Genomic DNA, 16,432 nt, shown 5'->3' on the forward strand with positions numbered 1-16,432 from the left:
GGAGATCGAATTCACCCAAATCCTCCATTGCCCTGCGGGCAGCTTCTGGTTATGATTCTCATTTGCAAAAAGAAAAGCTCTGCGGAAGCTTGTGTGCGTTGCGTGCACGCGGTGCCATGCATAATTCATGGGACTCCCTCTAACCATATGTAATAACAATATTCCAAAGAGATGGGGAAAATTGTGTGGGGGGTTTGGGGTGTGAAGGTTTTGGGAAATGGTTGAGTCAGGCTTAAGCTGCGTTCACACTTATGTGGTGAGATGATAATGCTTAGCGTGCGCTGTCTCACCGTCGGCACGAAAAAACCCAACATGAATAACAATGGGAAATGCTAATTGATTAATTGGTGACAATTGAAATTACACGGGGTGGCAGTGGCTCAGGAGGTAGAACGTGCGCTTAGAAAACAGGTCGCTGGTTTGATCCCCGGCTCTCCCTGAGTTAGCACTGGAGTGTCCTTGAGCAAGACACTTGACGAGCCCCAAACTGCTCCCGATGAGCTGGTTGGTGTGGGAATGTGTGTGTGTGTGTGTGTGTGTGTGTGTGTGTGTGTGTGAATGGGTGAATGTAATGCACACTGTGAAGCGCTTTGGATAAAGGCGCTATATTGTCTCTGTCGGGTGGAAACCTCATACGTCCAAAACTGTTAATTTTCAGGATTCAAATTCAAAAGCATCGAAAGTAGCAGATCCACAAGCTCGAAACGCGTCGCTTCGCGCCGCGTTTCGAGCTTGTGGATCTGCTACTTTTGATGCTTTTGTGTGACGCCGTAGTATGATCATGTAGGGCGTTAATCTACGGGAAAAAAAACACAAAAAGTAAAAAATGTGGAGATAAGAGGTTTCTGCCCGACGGCAATGATATAAACGCACCATTTACACATTTTACTACAGGCTACAGGCTGAGTGTGCCAAAACAGCCAGGATCCAAGCGGCCACTGGCATGGGCGTCCGGAAGCCTCCGCCGCCGATGGCCAGGGCTCCCCCCCCTCCGGCGGCGGCCGCCAGCCCCGCTGCCGGACCTGCTGCTCCCACCCCCACCCCTACCACCCCGCTCTACGAAGATGTCGGCGACATGTGAGTGAAAACTGACCTCTCGTTCTTTTTTTATTAGCCATTATTCTATCCATTACTCTTTCGATTAATCGAATAATCTATGTGTTATTTTTCAGGTGCAACGTATCGATTAACCAAACGTGTTGTTCCGTAATTCATCGCAGGTGTCGTGCAGAAATGGTGAAAATAGCCGATCTACAAGCTCACGGTGCTTCGCAAAACCGACGCGTTGTGAGCTTATAGATTTGTAGAGTTTTTAAAACTTTTCACCTATAATAACATTTATATATAGGTTGTAGGATTATTTTATTAAATTATCAATATGTTTTTTTAAATAATTGATTAAATGCATTAGTTCTATGTTCTAAGTGTTGCACATTCTATGCCATCATTTGCTTTGACAATCAGGTACCGGATGTTGAGGGCAATATATCTATATTATATTATCGTAACATTGTGATAACTTAAGTGTTGTCTATTCCTGGTTTGAACGTAAGCCCTATTTTACACGTTCAAACATGTTCAAACATTGCTTAAATAGCAGATCTACAAGCTTCACAGCGCTTCACATCACAACGCATTGTAAGCCTGTAGATCATCTATTTTCTTTGTCACAATATCTCTGTTTGGTCAGAATATTGTGATATTGTCCATATCGTTCAGCCCTAGCTGAATGGTTGTAGCGCCATGCCCTCTCTGGGGATATTATCTCTCTGTCTGCTCTCCAAGTGCCTTTCGTTGGACCTCATCTTGTTGTTTTAAAATAAGCACAATCACAGTCCTGTATGTGGATATTGATTTCTGGAGACATTAAATCCAGTTGAGCTTTAGACAGAGTGACACCTTGGATCATCGCTTCAGAGGGGGACCTCGCTGCGTTAATGCGATGCTCTTTTTGTCATGTGTTCAGTCACTGCGCTTGCTTGTTAGGATTGCGCTTGACGGGTGTCTTTCCAATTAGACCTCATGTGTGACCGTCACAATGACATTCTCTCAAGGTGAGAGCCACGCTTTAACTCATAAAAGAGATCGAGGTTGACTGGGAATTGAAAAGACAAGAGGAGTCTGACCCGTCCGTGGTAACTGGTGCTGTGATAGATTGCTTTTTCTCTGCTATGACGGCGGTGGACAGTAATGAAGTACTTTCACTTGAGTACCTGTACTCCGGTATATTTGTATTTGTGGATACTTTCACTCCACTACATTTCAAATACAAATATTTAACTGTCACTCTTTCACACAGGAGATCCACAAGCTCACAACGTGCCGTGATGAGATGCCTTGTCAGCTTGTAGATCTGCTATTTTCACTTTGTAATGTGTACTTTTGAGTATTTTTAAAGGCATTATGTACTTTTGAATAGTTAAAAGCAAGTACCCAAGTACTTTAACTCAAGCCCAAATTTGACTGATAGCAACCTTCACTTTTAGTGGCGTAATATTTGACCAGGAGTAATACAGTACTCAAGTACTGGGATTGAGTACTTTGTCCACCACTAGTGATAGATTGCTTTTCTGCTGTCCCCATCAGCGTTAGGAGGCCTTTATGTCTTAAATGCTTTTTCCATTAGCACAATTGAATGAGCAATGAAACGTTATTTTTTTCCCGATTGAACAAGATGGAAGCTAAATTGATCACTCAGTAGCGGTGGTAAATGGGGGGGGATTGGACATTTTGATTTAATGCATTTTAAACCAACGCTGCTACTTTAATGGTACTTTAATGGTAGGCCGTAAAGAGCTGCTGATGCAACACTCACTGCAGTTGTTGTTGTTGACCGATGCTAAACGGCGAGCTAGAGCAGTGGTTCTCAAACCCTTTCTTGTCAAAGTCCCCTGAATGTATATGTATTTTGGCCACGGACCCCCCCGTCTGAAAATGTTTTGACAGGGACCCCCAGAAGAGAAGATTTATGTTCAATATTTTCCAAACATTCCGATATCTTTAAAAAATGTTCAAAAATAGCAGATGTACAAGCTTGTAGATCTGCTATTTTTGAATAGCCAACACGTAAATGGATAAAGTGGTTAAAGAGATTGTGATGCTATACGTTAACTACTTTTGCTGGGGACCCCCTGGCACCCACTTTGAGAACCACTGAGCTTGAGGCTTTTAATTGTTCTATTTCCCAGAAACAGAACAGCTTGTTTGTTTGTTTTGGGATAATTTGTCCACGCTGCGCTGCAAACAAGGGGGAGCTGCTGATCCCATAAACGACCCCATTAGAATCTGAAGTTTCCCGCATAGAAAAGGTGTTTGTTTGGGTGTATGGATGCAATTGCTAAGTCTGTGCATGGTTACTGTGTGTGTGTGTGTGTGTGTGTGTGTGTGTGTGTGTGTGTGTGTGTGTGTGTGCGTGTGCGCGCGCGCGTGTGCGCTGCAGCACGCTTTCTTTTGTAAACAGTTTAGCTTATTATATTTCCGTGTCACAGTTTCTACTTTCACACCTCTGACATTTCTTCCTTTTCATCCTTCCTCTGTTTCTGCCTTCCATTCCATACGTCTTCCATCTCTCTCTCTCTCTGGATTCAGACTGCAGTAAGTACACAGTAGTTAGTTATACCCCAACACGTCATACAGTATATAGTACGTATACATTTCACCCAGTACAGTATACTGTAGACTTCATCCTGCTGCTTATGTCTTCCCCTCAGTATATCCACATCCCCACACAGTTATTAAATATGATTAGTGTCCTTCAGCGGTATGTTTTTGTTTTTGTGTGTTAAAAAAGTTAAAAAGTGAAAGTTAAACTCCCTTTATTTAGCGGTAGCCTGTTCTGCTTTAGCCACTTAAGCCCTATATCGTTGCTGTCGGTCAGAAACCTCTTATCTCCATATTCTAACGTGTTTTTCCGTAAATTAATGCCCTACTTGATCATACTACAGTGTCACGCAAAAGCATCAAAAGTAGCAGATCTACAAGCTCAAAACGCGGCACGAAGCGGCAAGTTTTGAGCTTGTAGATCTGCTACTTTTGATGCTTTTGAAGTTGAATCCTGAAAAGTAACACTTTTGGACTGTTTGAGGTTTCCAACCAACAGAGACGATATACTTTGCAACAAAAAGAAAAACATAGGCAATGTAAGATCGCCTATTTTTCAACAGTCTGTCTGAATTTAGTTTTTTGCTAAAAAGTGAAAAAGTGAAACTCAAATGATTTAGTGGTCGCCTACTCTGCTTTAACCACTAAGCCCCACATACTTTGAATAGTGAAAATAGCTGATGTACAAGCCCCCTCCAGAAATAGCTGATCTACAAGCTACAAGCTGAATTCAAAATGTCCCCTACAATGACATGTCCAAAATAGGGACACCAGGTTGAAAGTGGTTAATACTGCAGACGTCCCTGTAGCCGTCCCACATTCTAGAGTCCCACATTAGTGTTCCTTCACAATTTACTTCACATCACAGTCTTTTAGTGTCATCAGTCACTGACTCTGACTGGACTAATGCAGAGATTTTTTGGGTAGATCAGTGCTTTCAAACTGGCAGCCTGTGGGCCAGATGCAGCCCCACAAAGCAAGACGATTTCGTGGAAGAAAATGATTCACGGCCCTTTATTTTTAGCCAACAGCTGGTTCAGCGTGCATAAAGTGGAATTTCTTCCCAATCAGGCCCCAGACCCTAAATGATTTTGACACCCCGGGAGGAGATGTTGCTTTTACTCTTCCCTGTTTGTGTTCTTGAGCTGCGGTCCTGACAGATTGTTATGTATTTAGGTCAAGAATTACATTATTTCCAGTGGTGAAAAAAGTACCCTGATGTCTTACTTAATTAAAAGTACCAATACCACAACGTAGAAATTGACTCTGTTACAAGTGAAAGTCTGGTATAAAAGATTTACTTGAGTAAAAGTACAAAAGTATTGGCATCAAAATATACTTTAAAGTACCAAAAGTATTGGCAATTTGGCATCAAAATATACTTAAAAGTACCAAAAGTAAAAGTACTCTTCATGTTTTCAAAATGTGTAAAACATATTTTGAAAATAGCAGATCTACAAGCTCACAACGCGTCGCAAAGCGACACGTTGTGAGCTTGTGCATCGTCTATTATCAAATATCTTAAGTATATAGGGCTTAGTTGGTTAATGTATGTTTTGTAATAAGAATCGAAATCTACAAAGTATCTAGTAACTAAAGTTTTCAAACGAATGCAATGGAGTAAAAAGTACAATGTTTGCCTCTGAGATGTAGTGGAGTAGAAGTAAAAGTATTGAAAACTGTAAATACAGAGAAAAAGTAAAAAATACCTCAAAACTTTACTTAAGTACGGTACTTGAGTAAATGTATACTTTCCACCACTGGCTCTAACAGATTGTTTTTAGTATTTAGATCAATAATAGATAGTTATAGCACTGCTGTTATCTTGGCAGTTCATTATTCCTTTAAGACGGGTGGTCGCGTCATCGCAGGTGAACCGTGGCTGTAGAAAACTGCGCGGAATAAGTAAACAAACGGATAAACTGTCTGTCGTCGCTTGAGTCGTTATTATGCTGTTTATATAAGTGGATAAACAAACATAACACAGGAAAAGGCTTTCTGAACCCCATAATGCCTTTAATTAGTTGAATACTAAATGTCCACCTCTTTTCTGGGCTTTAATGGATGAGAACGGAATGTTTTCGGTACTTAAGATGATTTTTAACCTCGTTTGCTTGAATATTTATTAAACAGAGTAGGTACAAAGTGTACCGACAAAAGTACTACGTTATGTACTGTACATAATAATTACAGAGGGGCATGTCCGTTCCCACAGAGTTATGGCGTAACTCTTTCCACATTCTGTGAGTACTTAGCAATATTTCCGCAACAGCGGGATGATGCTAAACACTGTTCACTACACAAACAAAACGTTTTTTGAATGTGTAACCTTTTGAATGTATATTTGACTGCCTTAGGCATAATACTTGACAGGATGCTGTTTAATTTGACTAGAGATGAACGCAAGTACAGTATGTACGGTATGTTTGCAAAAAGCTTATAGGCACTCAATAGCTCTTGCAAAAAAAAAAGAGAAAAGTAACCATGAGAAAACACTTAGGGAGAATTCAAGTTCACTCAGTCAAGTTCATCCAAGTTCACACTCCAGTTTTCTTATGTGGATAGAATTGCCTCAATAGAAAATAATAGTTTATTCTGATCTGGTTTAATCACAGCCCACTTAATTAAAAAATATATATAATTTGTTTAAATCTTTGCAAAAATGGATGCATAAAATATTTCCTCTCCTTATAATAATCGCTGTTGATTTAACCACTAATACTTAGTCGTAGGACAAATAAAGCTGATCAATGAATTGCTACGTGATTGTAGATCTGAATGTTATTAACAAAAATGAATAACTTCTCTCGGATATCTACCATTTTGGACAGTCAGATTGCTTGGTTGAATTTACCAGCATAAGACTGAATAGCATGTGACGCTAGGCATGTGAGTGAAGTCTGTGGAACTAAATGGTAGCACAGTAGTCGCCCTCGCCTTCCTTCGCCAGCCAACCCTCTCTTCCTCCGCTTTCCGCCTCCTTTTAACTGTCGACTCTTCCCCTGTTTCAAGTCTTCTTTCTTTGTTTTCCACCTCCGTCTCTTTTAACCGGGGAGCAGGGTTAAAAAGTCTGTCATTGAGGCGGCTGATCGTCAGAGGCATCTTAGCACATTTGCCTGTCGAGCCCTCGCAGCCCGAGGCAACGGAGCCCTGCTGCACGGAAACCCTCCCAGATCCGAGAGCAACGTGACCTTCCTGTCCGACCACCGCCCGCTCACCACCCACAACCCCGTCTACCACGACGACGACGCCCCCCTCACTCCCTTGTTGCCCGACAGAGGGACGGGCGCCTCTCAGGGTCCTCGGGGCGGCTACGAGACGCTCCAGAGACAGTCTCTCATGGACCCGGTCGAGTGGGAGATGCGGCTGCTCCTGGCGGGCGTGAGAGGCAGGGAGGAGGCACCGGAGGACCCGGACGTGGCGGCGTGGGGCGAGGCCAAGCTGTCGGTCCGCCAGCAGGCCAGGCAGTTCGAGCAGCAGGCCAAGCAGGACTGGAGCTCCGCCAGGCAGAGCTCCCACGGGGGTTCCCCCTCCCCCTCCCCCGTCCTGCTCAGGGACGGCGACGGCGTGGACACGCTGGAGGTCAGCTCGGAGACCTTGCTCTCCCTCCTGGACTGTCCCTACAGCCCCCTCTCCGTGGGCCGGGACATCCCGCAGAGGTTCATCATCACCCAGGGGGAGGAGGATGAGGAGGAGGACTCCCCTCCCTACCCGGCCTCCCTGAGGCCCACCCCGCCCGTCCTGAGGAGGTTCAGCTCCATCTCCATCTACAGCAACATGACGGCGGAGCCGTGTGAGATCACGGTGGAGATCATACCGGACCCGCCCGACAGTCCACCCCCTCCTCCACCTCCACAGCGGCCGGCACCGCCGCCTCCTAACTTCCACCCGCCCGTGACCCCACCCTCTCCTCCTCCCCCACCACCCCCTCCTCCCACCAAGCGGGTCGCTCCCCCTCCTCCCCCTCCGCTCCCTCCCGCCACTCCTCCCGCGGGCGATCGTGCGCGCCCCCCAGCCGTCCAGTTCGTCCCGACCTCCTTGCCGCCCGTCTCCTCCCTCCGCCCGGTGTCGGCCCGCGCCGGCCGCCCCCCTCTCCCGACGCCCGACGGCGAGCTAGGAGGCGGGAAGAAGAGAGAGCTCAAGGGCATCCTGAAAAACATCAAGAACCTCGCCGAACTGGAGAACGCCGTCGCCAACATGTACAGCCAAGTGGACAAAGGCAACAAGGTGCCCAAATTCGTCAAGACTCCGCAAGTGACCCAAGAATCGGACGAGGTCAGCTCGGAACCTCACGAGGGGCAGCTGAGCACGCCAAACCCAGAGAACTGCGACCGGCAGAACCTGACAACGAACGTAGACGCTCCTGGGAACGGAACGAACCATGTGAAGATGAACGGGAACGGAACGAACCATGTGAACGTGATCGCGGAGGTTGAGCTCACTGAGAACGAGATGAACCATGTGAACATGAATGGGAACGGAGCAAACCACGTGAGCATGACTGAGAACGGAACAAACCACGTGAGCATGACTGAGAACGGAACAAACCACGTGAACGTGACCGCAGAGGTCGAGCACTCTGGCGTCAGCCAGCTGAACTCCAACGGGCTGAACTCCGTCTCTCACGAACTCAGTGAATACTTTACCTCTCAGTCCACCATTTTCTGACTGGCTTCTCGCTTCTTTTTGTGTCTCCACTTGGCTCTTTCCCACTTTGAAGAGTTAACCCAGAACCTTTTCCAGAACCTGTGAAGTTCTGTGATAACTTTTTCTTTATGTTTCCATTTTAACCAGAACCACACACATCATTTAAAAAAAAAACACTAGATGTGCTCTTTTCACTGTTTTAGAAACATTTTGAAAGTACTGTACAAGTTCTGAGTTCTGGGTTCCCAAAACTCAGGGTTAGTACCAGCTCCTGAGTAGGGTTGGGAAGGATATTAACAATTCCGGTTCCTAAAAAACGATTCCCTCTTAACGGTCCGATTCCTTAACCCTTTAACTATTCCTACAGGGGGCTCCAAATGGACCCTTACAGGTATGTAACTCTGAGAGTGTACAAATGGAACCAAATGGACCCGTAAGGGTCCATTTGGTTACATTTGTACACTGTCAGAGTGTACAAATGTTGGTCCTTGAAATTATTAAGTTTGAGAACCACCGGTATTGTAATTTTATAGTGAATTCAGTCCATTCCAGCTCTGACAGTGTGACAAATCGGTTCAAGAAACTGTTCCAACCAGTCCTCAATGTTGAATCCGTTCCCTCTGATTCCTCCGGTTCCGGATCCCAAACCCTACTCCTGAGCAGGGCCCACATTGGGTTCTGAGAACCTTATCTGAAACAGAGCCGTAGCGTCTGGAAACAAACCTGGAACCTGTGAAATACATTTCACATACTGTAGTTCTTGTAGTGGAAAAGAGCCATAACATTCTCTTTCAGTCCGTGTCTCTTGTGTTTCATTTCTTCATGCCTCATTTCAACACCATGTTGTGTGTGTCTTTTCTTCCTGTTGTTTTGTACACGTAAACTATTGATTTTTTTTTACACAATCAATTGTATGTTCTACATCTTGGAAGCAAGATGAACATTTGAAACTATTGATTTCTAAAGAGAGAATAGGTTTTTACTTATCTTGTGACCGTAGTAATTTAAATTCTAATCATGTAGTGCCATGTTCACAGTCTTGTATTATAATAGAAGCTTGTATAAATATATGATGCTCCTTCTCTTCCCATAGTATGTCTTCATAGGAATATATAATCAATTACCTCTGTAATTACATATTTAATGCTGGTCAAACAGCTTTCAATCAGATATATGCCTGTTCTTCAGGTAGCACGAGGTCATTTCAATGAATAATCTAACAAAGAGATTAATGGCTTACACATTAAACTGCCTAATTCAGGTCGGGGACAACAAGGACAATTTAGTGAGCCCAACAAGAGAGCCCAGGGACTTAGTTAACAAATCCTGTGTTTTCTATTTTCAATTATAATCTAAAGAAGAGATTAATGGTTTACACTTAAAACAACCTCATTCAGGTCGGGGACAAGGACAAATTAAAGGGATATTTCACTTTCAAAAAAACTTTCAGTCATTTTATAGTTTACTCAGGCTTTTGTGAGCACCCCAGACCGTTTTTATGTTGTGTGATTCATTATTTAGATATTTAACATTCATTTTATCAGACACGCCCCCTTCCTATACAAACCCATTATAACTTCAAACTCCATTTTTAACATGTTAGATTCATCAAAAACACCCGTCCTTTTTTCTGGTGACTCTCCCTGCCCTCCTAATACGCGAGGGGGCCGTGTTTTTTCGATTACCTTTTTCATTTATTTTATTTAATGTTTTTATTGTATTTACTTTTTTAAATTTTCAAAAAAATATATTAAAAAGAAATGAAAAAAAATATCGAAAAAACACGGCCCCCTCGCGTATTAGGAGGGCAGGGAGAGTCACCAGAAAAAAGGACGGGTGTTTTTGATGAATCTAACATGTTAAAAATGGAGTTTGAAGTTATAATGGGTTTGTATAGGAAGGGGGCGTGTCTGATAAAATGAATATCAAATATCTAAATAATGAATCAAGCAACTTAAAAACGGTCTGGGGGGCTCACAAAAGCCTGAGTAGACTATAAAATGACCCAAAGTTTTTTTGAAAGTGAAATATCCCTTTAAGGAACCCAACAATGGAGCCCAGGGACTTTGTTACCAAATCATGTGTTTTCTATTTAAGAAGATATTTTTTTGTGGCGAGTCAAATTTAGGACTCAGGTAGAAGATGAAAATGAAGAGGAAACTGATAATATGCCTTGTATTATGTATAGGATAATGCACTTGAACCAAAACAATTATGCAAAGGTAACTGCACTGAAGAGTGGTTCTCTCAACTGACTTGCTCCCAGTGCATGACCCCACTTACCACAGCTAACGTTCAAAGTCTCCATAATTGAAAAACACATATGTATTCCATGTTTCTCAGTCGTTCAGTTACCGTAGCTACAGTTAATTAGTGTCACTAATTACGAACCAGACTTCTTCTTCTATAACAATTAGAAGTGCATGGTACAGTATGGTGTGTGCATTGATATGGTTTGTGAGCAAATTATGCACATCTCTTCCATCTGCTCAAAAAATCATTACTTGCATTTTTGGGTCATTATATTCTATAAAAGTAATAAAAATAGCCTACATCGTTCCAAAAGTATAAAAGAAAGAAGCAGAAACAGCTTTACAAGCTTGTCTGCGGGCGGGACTTGTGTGAAAAACACAAGTGTGTGCATGCGTGCACAATGCACATGTGTGGTTTGGGGGGCTCCAAGGGAGAAAAAAAAACGTTTGGGAACCAATGCCTTAGGTGGTCCATTGGCGTGGTACGGCAAATCATAATACATCTCATATAATCATGACCTTTGTCTCGTATTCCATTACAGAAACTTTGGATGCTTTGCTTCTTGTGATTTTAATTACTGTTTCTCTACTGACATCTTTAACCTCATATCAAGAAAATAATTCTGAAAGACACCCACACACTTGCAGAAATAAGTCTGTGATAAAACAAAATAGAATAATGAGTACGGTTTTGCATGCCATCGTTATTATTTTACGAGAGGAAGAGTAGTAGAGATCAACTGCTGGTGGGAAGAATGTCCTTCCTTGTTATTCAGAAAGTTGTTGCTTTAGTTCATCTGCAATTACAATTTACAATTTCGGCATTTAGCACACACCATCCCGAGTGACAAGGTGAGTAATCGCATAAATAGTGCAGAGAACCATGTAGGCCTCAAAGACACCAGCATACTCTAAACAACATGCTACAGTGTTTAAATAATATTCTGTACATTTGAAACTATATAGTGCGTGCCAAACATCCTGAACGGGGCGTCAACAAGTGTAATTTGGTCGCGGCGGACATCTTTGTGGAGTATAAACAGGTTGACTTAACATTGCCCCCCACCAGTATGTCTGCAGCTACCATGCCACGCCCCCCGTGGTGACGACACATTGGCAAGCACTATAGGATACCAGGTAGTCAATGAAGTTAGCATCTGTCTAAAGAATATGCTTCTAAATAGCATTCCTCACAAAAACAAAATCTAAGAATTAACAATGACAAGTGAGCAAGATATGTCTGCATAGACTTATCAATAGCCAGCATCAATCGAAAGAAAAGGGTGGCAAGAAGAGGTGCAGGGAGAGTGAAGTGCTGGAGGTGGAGTGGGAAAAAAAACTCCTTCATGCCACATTGGACATGGTATTGAATGTGGATTAAGTTTGGGGATTTGTTTACAATCGTAATTCAAAATGATTCTACTTTTTATTTTTATTTTTTTAAATAGCAGATGTACAAAGTGATCCGATGTGAGCTTGTATATCTGCTTTTTTTTGCCAACATGAAAATCTAAACTGCACAACATCAGTTTAACCTCTTTAAACCTACATCGGTTATTTGAAAACTAGTCAATGTCTACAAGCTCTATACAAGCTTGTTTGAAAATAGCAGATCTACAAGCTCACAACGAGTTGTGCTGTGATGCGTTAGAGCTTGTAGTTCTATTTTCAAACAAATCTTGAAAAGTACGTGCACATGTTGATTTTACATTTTCAATAGCACAAATCTTATAAGGGGGGGTGGGGGTTCCTGCAGCAAAATATTTTCAGATGGGGGCCTGCGGCCAAAATACATATCAAATATGAGAGTCCTTGGCAAGAAAAAGGTTTGAGAACCACTGCTTTAGATGTCTGCATTTAAGTTGACTCCTCAGCTGTAGGAATTCATCAGCAGCCTGATGTTAAATAGATAGATGGAGGGAGAACTACCACCCTCCCCTGGGGGGAGCTGTCTTTTCACATGTCTCCTGAAGATCCTCCCAGCATGATAAAGTACTCACTGCTGATGTTGTGCTGCACTGTGGTACATGCTAATTAGAGGACAAATCAATCCTCATGATTCCTCCATCACCTGAGGACCGCTGCTACCTCTGGAGCTGTGAACCACTGTTTTCCCCTCTGCTTGACTTTAGAACTTTACACAGACACACACACACACACACACACACACACACACACACACACACACACACACACACACACACACACACACACACACACACACACACACACACACACACACACACACACATTACTATACTTGTGAGGACATCAACATTGTAGGATGGCGATTTTATGAATGTCATTTTTATCATTTTAACCCTAAACCTGAATTGCCACTCTGCAAACTCACAATACGTTGCAGTGTGATGCGTTGTGAGCTTGTAGATCGGCTTGTAGATTTTTGATGCATGACACTGGCATGCAACTTAGTATTGTATTCAGACGCAACTCTAACCCCAACCCCTAAACATAACCTCTAAATGTTTAATCCTAACCCTAACCCAGCCTGAATCTTCTCCTAATTGTAAGCCTAAAAAAAATATATATTTTAAACCTCCCCCACCCTGACAATCACTTGGAATTGTAGGAGTTGAGGCATTATATTTAGTTTGACTCGGTTCCACAGCTAAATATTATGAAAATAGCAGATCTACATGCTCATAAGCTTATGGTATAGTTTATTGATTACTTTTATCATGTTCCCACAGGTTGAGAACTGCTCTACGTAACCATCGTGTTTGTTTTCCTCAAGCCCTTCGGCCAGTGGCCTTATAGCCTTATAGCCCTCCTCCCTGCCCACACAGATCAGTAATGTTTGATTCATCATGCATCCCCCCCACCACGGGCAGATCGAAGCTCTGCTAATTTTGCATTCTGTGTTCGGTCCTCCCCTGGTGAAAGGCCATCCAGCTCACATGCTGTTTTCTCTCAAAGCAAAAGGAACCGTCGGACTGTGATGGTTATTCTTCATTTTCTTAACCCCCTGCAATGCCATTGATTTGAGGCCAGGCTGTTTTAATTGCTCTGGTTTTCTCGAGTGACATTTTGAACCTGGTGTCAGGGTTACATTTTGAAAAGGCAAATTTAATGCTGCGTTCACACTAGTGTTAATTTCGTCTACTGAACCTATGACCAAAAATGATCGTCGACTACCTTTTTTCACTGACGAAATCTAGATTAAAACTAAATTAAAACTAAGCTATATGATGATTAAAACTAAGACTAAATATAGCGACAATTTCGTCAACTAATAAAAAATAGACTAAAATGTTAGGGAGGGACGAGTGGAGAAGAGATCCAGTAGAACTAAAAGACAAGTCATTTTATGTTTGGTTGCGCTCGTGTGTTGTGCTCTGAAAATAGCCGATCTACAAGCTCACAACGGGCAGTGTGACGCGTTGTGAGCTTGTAGATCGGCTATTTTCAGCATGCAACCAAGTGTAAAATCAGCTATTTAATACGACACCATCAAGGCACTGCCAAAATACCTTTTTGTCGACAAAATCAAGTGTAGATTTAGGCCATTAAACTCTTATGATATTTACTCGACTAAAACTAGACTAAAACTAAAACTTTTCAGATTACTAAAATATAACTGAAACCAAATGAAAATGTATTCAAAAGACTATGACTAAACTAAATAAAAATGTGCTGTCAAAATGAACACTGCACACACCGGCAGCTACAAAGCTACAGGCTACCTTATTGTAAGTCGCTTTGGATAAAAGCGTCTGCTAAATGACTGTAATGTAATGTAATGTACCATTCATTTTCAATGGTAGCCGCAGTGACATGAAGATACAAATTGATGTGTTGCCAGATTTTGCGAGAGAAAAAAGCAACCAGGTTTCGCCAAAATACATCACAGCAACACAGGAGCCGAGATACAGAATATTTCCCAAATACTTTAACCAGGAAGTGAATGCAGCAGTAAATCTTTGGATCACGTTATCTCCTGGTTCTGATATCAATGATGTTTGGTTTTTTTAAAGACGTTTTAAAACGTATTTGGCAGGCAATGTGTTAAAGATGTTGAAGCTCTATTGTATATTCTGATAGTAATCATTGCTATGTGGAGTGTTTGTTCAATAACAGGGGTCTCCCCATCACTCCATTACTTTACTAAACAGAGAATACATTTTCAGGAGGGTTCAATTTCATCCAATCATGAGAGGAAACCGATTTATCAAATTCAATTTTTGTTGTGTACCAATTTTTTGGCTGCTCATTGTTTTGTCTCATCACAAATTCGAGGAGGAGGAGACGAGGAGACCCCCTATTACTGAACAAGCACTAGTAATAGTAGTAATGATTGCTGTGAGAATATACAATGAAATTGTTGAACACTTATTTTGAACGAAACAAATCACTTACACCTCCTTTAAACAGTATAATGTATTTGTCGGGTGGAAACCTCACATTTCCAAAACGGTAAAAAAGTAGCTAAAGTAGCAGATCAAGTAGCAGATCAAGCTCAAAACGAGTCGCTTCGCGCCGCGTTTCGAGCTTGTGGATCTGCTACTTTTGATGCTTTTGTGTGATGCTGTAGTATGATCAAGTAGGGAGTTAAAGGAGACATCCGTTCATTTTTAGTGTTATCTTTGATATGTGGCAAATCACTTACCAACGTAGAAATGCCCATTGAGTTACTCCACAAATCCCCCTGTAGACCACCACAGTTGGCATAATACGAGGCGCGAAGATAGCCCAAATTCGCCTATTTTAACAAATGCAAAGTCTGTTTTTTTTCTCCTAGCACTCATTGTGCCCCATGAGACCCTTACAGGCGATGATAGTCCCGACAAGCTAACCGCTAATAACAGAACACGCTAACGCTCGTTGCTTGTTTCTCTGCCTGGCAACACCAGGTTGCCAGGTTTCGGAGAGAAACAAGCAACGAGCGTTAGCGCAGTTTTAGCATCATAACGCCATAATGTAAAATGTATACTGTACAAATTGTAATAGATGAGGATACGCTGTCAACCTTTCATCGATTTTTGTGTGTGTGTGTGTGTGTGTGTGTGTGTGTGTGTGTGTGTGTGTGTGTGTGTGTGTGTGTGTGTGTGTGTGTGTGTGTGTGTGTGTGTGTGTGTGTGTTTGAAGGCTCATCCATTTCAGTGAAGTCGGTAATCTGTTTCAACGTAATTGGTTGTCCAGAGTCCATCCCATGACCCCATGTTGGGCCAACCTACCCATGGACACTGTTCGGTGGAAGCCTTGTATATCATCTCTGTCGGGCAGAAACCTCTGATCTCCATACTCTTAAGTTTTTGTGTTTTTTCGTAAATGAACGCCTTACTTGATCACACTACAGAGTCACACTACAGCATCCAAAGTAGCAGATATGCAAGCTCGAAAACATCTAAAAATAGGCATCTGACCATAGACAACCTACAGTATAAAACTAAAAAAACTATTAAGAGTCAAAATACAAAGTTGAAACATGGAGATACAAGGTTTCTGCCCGAACAACGGCGACGCTGCGGTGCCTGTCTCGGCTGCTCGGTCCCCATTTGTCTTATAAGCAGCTCGTAGAAAGTGCACCCGCCCAGCCGGAGGCCCCAGGTCGTCAATCAAGACTCCCACCGCTCCCACCCCATCGCCCACCACTTAGCAGCCCGGGGCGGTGGAGGAGGTAGTGGAGGAGGTGGTGGTGGTCATACATGGGGCTCTGCTGCCCTGTGCGCTCTGCAGGATTCAAATTCAAAACAGCAAAAGCAGCAGATCTACAAGCTCAAAAAGTGGCACGAAGAGACGCGTTTCGAGCTTGTAGATCTGCCACTTTTGATGCTTTTGTGTGACGCTGTTAGTATGATCAAAGGGTGTTAGGGTTAGGGTGTTAATTAATGAAAAAAAACGCAAACATAAAGTTAAAATATGGAGATAAGAGGTTTTTGCCCCGACAGCAACGATATATCTGAATGTTGAGA

At 42.6% G+C, this 16,432-nt stretch overlaps 1 protein-coding gene across 1 annotated transcript; it reads left to right on the forward strand.

Annotated features, from left to right (window-relative positions):
• Positions 1 to 251: 251 nt before the first annotated feature.
• On the forward strand, positions 252 to 8,268 carry LOC311058572 (protocadherin-15-like; the record flags this gene model as incomplete). The annotated part of the gene is made up of 3 exons (XM_084076034.1): positions 252 to 256; positions 895 to 1,077; positions 6,660 to 8,268. The coding sequence occupies 3 exons, from the start codon at positions 252 to 254 to the stop codon at positions 8,266 to 8,268; spliced, it is 1,797 nt and encodes a 598-aa protein (XP_083932160.1).
• Positions 8,269 to 16,432: the final 8,164 nt, after the last annotated feature.

The sequence above is a fragment of the Gymnoscopelus microlampas genome (genome assembly GCF_963454915.1).
Source record: "Gymnoscopelus microlampas genome assembly, chromosome: 13".
In the NCBI taxonomy this organism is placed as follows: domain Eukaryota; kingdom Metazoa; phylum Chordata; class Actinopteri; order Myctophiformes; family Myctophidae; genus Gymnoscopelus; species Gymnoscopelus microlampas.